This window comes from Cotesia typhae, unplaced genomic scaffold (genome assembly GCF_013202065.1).
Source record: "Cotesia typhae breed Kobodo isofemale line unplaced genomic scaffold, CoteBio_Ctyphae contig_20, whole genome shotgun sequence".
Taxonomy (NCBI): domain Eukaryota; kingdom Metazoa; phylum Arthropoda; class Insecta; order Hymenoptera; family Braconidae; genus Cotesia; species Cotesia typhae.
Window position 1 is genome coordinate 6,408,697 of NW_027423725.1, and position 6,000 is coordinate 6,414,696.

The window sequence follows — 6,000 nt, forward strand, 5'->3', positions numbered from 1 at the left end:
AGACTTGTCACTGATGTAAATGCATGATGTTAAACTTACGTCGTTATGACATACAATGATAGCATTAATGTTACGTAATATTGTAGTCTATACATTATGTCAGTTGTACGTAATATCTAAGTCATTTCCATGATATCATATAGAAGTAATAAACTTACATCAGTATGATGTCAAAATTATATCATATATTTTTACATCATAATTGGATCACAAGATAGGTCAATTTTACGTCAAATTTACGTAAAATAATGTGACATTCCTATGACTTATAAATGACGTCATATTAAAGTCATGTGTTCACTGGGATATGCTCTCTACAACACAATGAACAAAATTGCAATAGAAATATCAAGAAATCTATAAATTGTATTGACATGGCAAAAAAATTAAATTTGACTGATATAAATACAAATCACGAAGCTACGGACAGAAAATGCAGTAGTTATTTAAAGATAAGAGAAAAAATGGGAGCTGATATTAACAAGACTAGAAACAACACCAATTTTTTAGGATTGGCACAGTAAATGCTGAAAATTTACGTATAGTTGCTTTGAATGTGTGTGGTTTATTGTATCATAAAGATGAACTAGATTTATGGATATGTCAAGAAAAACCTGAAATTATTTGTTTGTCTGAAACCCACGTTTCTATTGATGTTTCTGATCGGGAAATTAAATTAGTTAATTATGATTCTATAAGAACAAATACATTGAACCGTAGAACAGGTGGAGCAATCATTTACATTAAAAAAGGTATTCAATACAAAAATATAACAACTTCAAAAAATCAGATAGATGGTTGTTGGTTTATCATTGTACAAATTAATAATTTAACTATTTGTAATTTGTATCGTTCGAGTAATAGCAATATAAGTAAATTTTGTGAAAAATTGGTAGATTTAGCTGAAAACCTCTTTGAAAATAGATAATTAATTATAGTTGGAGATTTCAATATAGACATTAGTAAAAATAGTTTCTATGCAAGAAAATTGTTAAATGAATTAACTTTTATCGGTTGTAACGGGTAATTTTTCGGTTTTTATTCTAATAGGCTGAACTTTAATAAATTTAAAACTTTATTACTGTTGTGTCACAGTCAGAGCGTACCTACATGTCTATATCCCCTAGCTCGAATGAAATCTCGCCGGAGTCCAGGGTCTTTTTTTTGTAACGGGATAAACTTATTTTACTTATAAATAAATTTTGAGCCTAATTATGATTGGTACTCTATTTATTTAAGACAACAAACAACAAAAATTGAAACTCAAGTTTATAAAATTTACAAGCGTTATGTCAAACTTTACAATATCGCACATAACCCACACACAACATTTATTTTCCCGTTTTTTTATGATTGCCATCTGGTGGCCAAACTCTGTCTACTACCTTTACACAGTAATATTCTTCTTTACCGACGGTCGCGTTTTTAAATCACGGCCCTACCTGCCCCTAATCCCATCCGGATGCTTGGAAAGCAACCCTTCCCGGCCCTACTTACCCCTAGTCCAGTCTGGGTGCTTGGAAAGCAACCCCTCCCGGCCCTACTTACCCCTAGTCCAGTCTGGGTGCTTGGAAAGCAACCCCTCCCGGCCCTACTTACCCCTAGTCCAGTCTGGGTGCTTGGAAAACAACACTTCCCGGTGGCCAAATTTCCCCCAATGGATAAGTCAGCACTTACCTGGTTCCTGGTCGGAGACAAGGTAAGAGTTCCTTGGTTTCTTCCTAGTGAATGGTCTTCTACTGGGAAGGTTACAACCACTGGGAAACTTGGTTGGTTCTTCCCGTCACTTAAAATCGCTTTTGGCATTTCCCAGACCTTTCTTCAAGAGTGAAAGATCTGGGAAAATTATCGCCATCTATCGCTCTTCGCCAAACTTCAGATTTTTAATTATTAAAATCTGATCAGATATTAAATTCACTCATTAATTTCGTTCGATTACCAAAAATTTCATACAAAAATCATTCCCATACAAAAAGTCATTCGGGACTTAGAAAAAATAACATTTGTCAAATAATAAATTTCTACCAAAACAATTTCCCATACTAATTCTATCTCTGGGACTTAGTAAAAAAACTTAATTTCGCACTGAAATTAATTAATTAAATAATTATTCAGATAATTAAAATCTGTTTGAAGATTTTAATTAAATCTTTCTTTCAGGTAAAATTGATTTTTGTTCTTTAAAAGAACAAAAATTATCGCCACGCAGTCTCGCTTATATTAGCTTGCCGGTTTTTACTGCAAGCGAACGAGCGGCGGAATTCTTCGCCACCTCTCGCCGCGGTGGCGTACTCAACCATTCGCGCGCATTTTCAAATAAATCTCAGTCAAGTATTTAAAATTAACTAAACTTTTTCATTAAACAAAGAAATGTAAATGAACCATTATATAAAAAAAAAAACATCTTTAGTATATTAAATATACTCCGGTATTAATAATGACAAGAACGATAATAATAATAGTAATAATAATAATAGTAATAATAACGATAATAACAATAGTAATAATAACGATAATAACAATAGTAATAATAACGATAATAACAATAATAAATTCCATTGCTCTGCCGTCTCGCTCGCACTCACTTTTTACCATCACACGGTTTGAAACAAAAAATTAAAGAACCCACAAGAATTACATTAAATTCGAATACAATTATCGATTTAGTATTTGTAAATTTCAGTTTTAAAGTTGACGTACTTAACACACCGAAAATTTCCAATCACAACATAATTAAATTGAATATTAATAATTTAGAAAATAAAAATTCAACGATAGAACTAATAAAAAAAAGAGATTTCCGCAATTTTGACCCTTTGTTATTTTGTGAAAAGTTAAATAGTAAATTCACTGAAGACTCATTCTTATATAATAATATAGAAATTATAGATAATAAAATCTTAAACTTTTGTATTGATGATATTATTAACAAAATAAATTTGACGATAGATGAAATAGCTCCGTTAAATGATATCAAGAAGCGGTATTCTCGGGAAATTAAACCGTGGATAAATAGAACTATTATTGAAAAAATAAAAATCCGTGACTCGTTCTTTTTTAAAGCTAAAAAATCTGGCTTAATATCAGATCTCATTGAATATAAACGCATAAGGAATGAAATAGTTAATTTAATTAGAATTAATAAAAGAAATTACTATGAAAATACTATTGATAAAAAGAAAAGAAATGGAAAAAAATTATGGAAATCTCTTAAAGAAGTATTAGGTGATAAAAAGAATGCTGTAGAATCAAATATGGTTATCTTTCATAGAGTTTTAATTAACGAGGCAAATATAATTGCTAATAATTTAAATAAATATTTTATCGATAGCATAGAGAAAATTGTAAACGACATTGGCTGTGATAATAATAATAGTCATATATTATTAGAGGACGATACTATAAATCAATGGTCTGAATTTCAAGAAACTTCTTATATAAAACTTAACTCGATTATTAATAAATTAGATGCGAATAAAGGTACAAGAAATGAAATAAACTCTGAAATTATAAAATAAGTTTGGAAAGCAAATAAAAATTTGATTTTATACATGATAAATAACTCTCTAAAACTTGGTACTGTACCCAATGCATGGAAAACTTCTATCATAACACCAATCCAAAAAGTAAAAGACACTTGTAAAGCCGAGGAACTGAGGCCGATAAATATGTTACCGATATATGAACAATTGTTAGAACATGTAGTAAAAGAACAATTAGAAAAATTTATTGAAGACAACCATATTTTGAATCAAGAACAATCGGGTTTTCGAAAGAAATACTCTTGTGAAACGGCTCTATAACACCCTTTCATAGAGTGGCGTGTGGATTTAGATAAAGGTTTATATATTGGTGTATTCTTTATCGACTTCGCTCGCGCTTTTGAAACAATTGATCGATTCAAGCTACTGCAAAAATTACAATCTTTGGGAATACAGGGCACTGTTTTAGAATGGTTTAAATCATATCCACAGATTCGGTAGAATCTGGCGCCAAGGTCCGTTCAAAAATCCCGTTGTAAACGGAGCGCCAGACTACCGACTGTGTTTACTGTAAGCAGAACGGTTTTTTGAGGTTGCGAAATTTTATTTAATTCTACGGTACTTTTTTTCCAATAATTTTTTATTATAACAGTTGTTCATTATTTATTTTACCGTATTAATTTATTTATTTCACTTATCACAATTTATTTACTTGAAATTATTAAATTTTATCAGCACATACTATAGCGCGCTCACGAATTTCGATCCTGACTTTTTTTTTATGTAAAATGTGACATGCCACAAACTAGATAAAATAAAAATGTGTAGTAATCCTCCTATAGATACGAAACTACAGTTAAAAAAAGTAATTCACAGCTTACATTTACGGCCGCCAGAATGCACTGGAATTATATCTACATAAACTGTAGCTTCAAGGGGATAGTTTGCGGTAAAAAATGCAGCCAACGCGAGATTTGTTAGTACCGTAGAAAAATAAATCCAATCTTAAAGGTGCTCACACACATGTTAATAAACTAAGGTAAATTGCTTGCAGTTATCCTTTTATTTATTTACTTTGAGATCTCTGCGAGAAAGTATTGCAAATAATTCTATATAATAAACTAACGATGTGGCTAAGGTACAGCAAGGGTGCATTCGCGTTGGACGCTTACGCGCTGTGAGTACTCACGCTTATAAGCACAAATTTTTAGTGTTCGAGTTGGCCTATAAGCGCTTAGAATCAATAACTAAATTTCGTTCGTTTTGGATATTGTGAGCGTGAATGAACATCAACATGGCGAATGTGGTAACTGTTTATCAAATAATAAATAATTTATTAGAAATTATCGATGATGAGTCTGATGATAGTGATGAGTTTGATATGATTGAAGATAGTGATAATGATATAGAATGGGAGTATTGCAATACTCATTTGAATTTATCTTTCAAAAAAGAACCTATACCAAGAATTAAAAATTTTGTTGAAGAGGTTATACCAGCATTTTCTGATAAAGAATTCAAATCTCATTTTAGGTAAATATTTATTACAATTTGAGGATTTAGTTAACAACAAATTATCTTAACCCTTCAGTTTAATTTTGAATTGTATTAATTACACGTAAATAAATTTTTTAATAACTTTAGGGTGTCTCGATCAACATTTGATTTTATTCGTGAAAAAATTGAACCATCGTTAATGAGAAAAATCCCAGGATCTAAAATGATATCACTAGACAAACAATTATTCATCTCTTTATGGAAAATGGCAACTCCAGATTCGTATCGGTATAATAGAAAAATATTACTCATATTTTGAATAACTTCAATTATTATAAATTAAATATTAGCTTAATATATTGTTTTTAAAGCTCGGTTTGCCAAATGTTTGGCGTTAGTTTTGCAGCAGCGTGGTGGAGTGTACGAAGGGTCACATCAGTTCTAGTCGAAATAGCTTCGAATTTTATTAACTGGCCTGAAAATGAAAAGTTTGCTGAAATTTCTAATGAGTTTGAAGGTACGAGCGGCTTTCCCAATGTTATCGGTGCAATTGATGGAACACATATAAATATACCCGCACCTGGGGAATATCCGGAATGTTATGTCAACAGAAAAGGACATCATTCAATTCAATTACAATTAAGTAAGCTGTCGCGTGAATTAACAATGTTTGAATATATTCATTTTGACTGTTTGTTAAAAAATAGGCTATTTGTGATGCTCAATATAAATTTATCCATTGTTATGCCGGGAATGTTGGTTCTGTACATGACACACGAGTATTACGTCCGTTAGAAGTGAATGATTACCTCAACGATGAACAGAAATTTCCGAACGATTGTCATTTAGTCGGAGATGCAGCTTATTCTCTTCACAAACATTTACTCACTCTATATCGAGATAATGGGTACTTATCAGCGAGACAAAAAAATTATAATTTTTGTCATTCATCAGCACGCATAGCAATTGAACGTGCATTTGGATTACTAAAAAAAAGATTTCGCAGTTTACTGACAGTTCT

General features: G+C 31.1%; 1 protein-coding gene across 1 annotated transcript; it reads left to right on the plus strand.

The window, feature by feature from the left end:
- Positions 1-4,776: 4,776 nt before the first annotated feature.
- LOC141537914 (uncharacterized) lies at positions 4,777-5,774 on the plus strand. The gene is made up of 3 exons (XM_074259120.1): positions 4,777-5,015; positions 5,127-5,267; positions 5,351-5,774. Exons 1-3 carry the CDS (start codon positions 4,777-4,779, stop codon positions 5,772-5,774), a joined length of 804 nt encoding a protein of 267 aa, XP_074115221.1.
- Positions 5,775-6,000: the final 226 nt, after the last annotated feature.

What these genes read in the sequence shown, in the direction of transcription:
- LOC141537914 (XM_074259120.1), top strand. Translation starts at nt 4,777, where the DNA reads ATGGCGAATGTGGTAACTGTTTATCAAATAATAAATAATTTATTAGAA. An exon ending in GAATTCAAATCTCATTTTAG is followed by an intron (nt 5,016 to 5,126) that starts GTAAATATTTAT and finishes TAATAACTTTAG; the next exon opens with GGTGTCTCGATCAACATTTG. An exon ending in GCAACTCCAGATTCGTATCG is followed by an intron (nt 5,268 to 5,350) that starts GTATAATAGAAA and finishes TTGTTTTTAAAG; the next exon opens with CTCGGTTTGCCAAATGTTTG.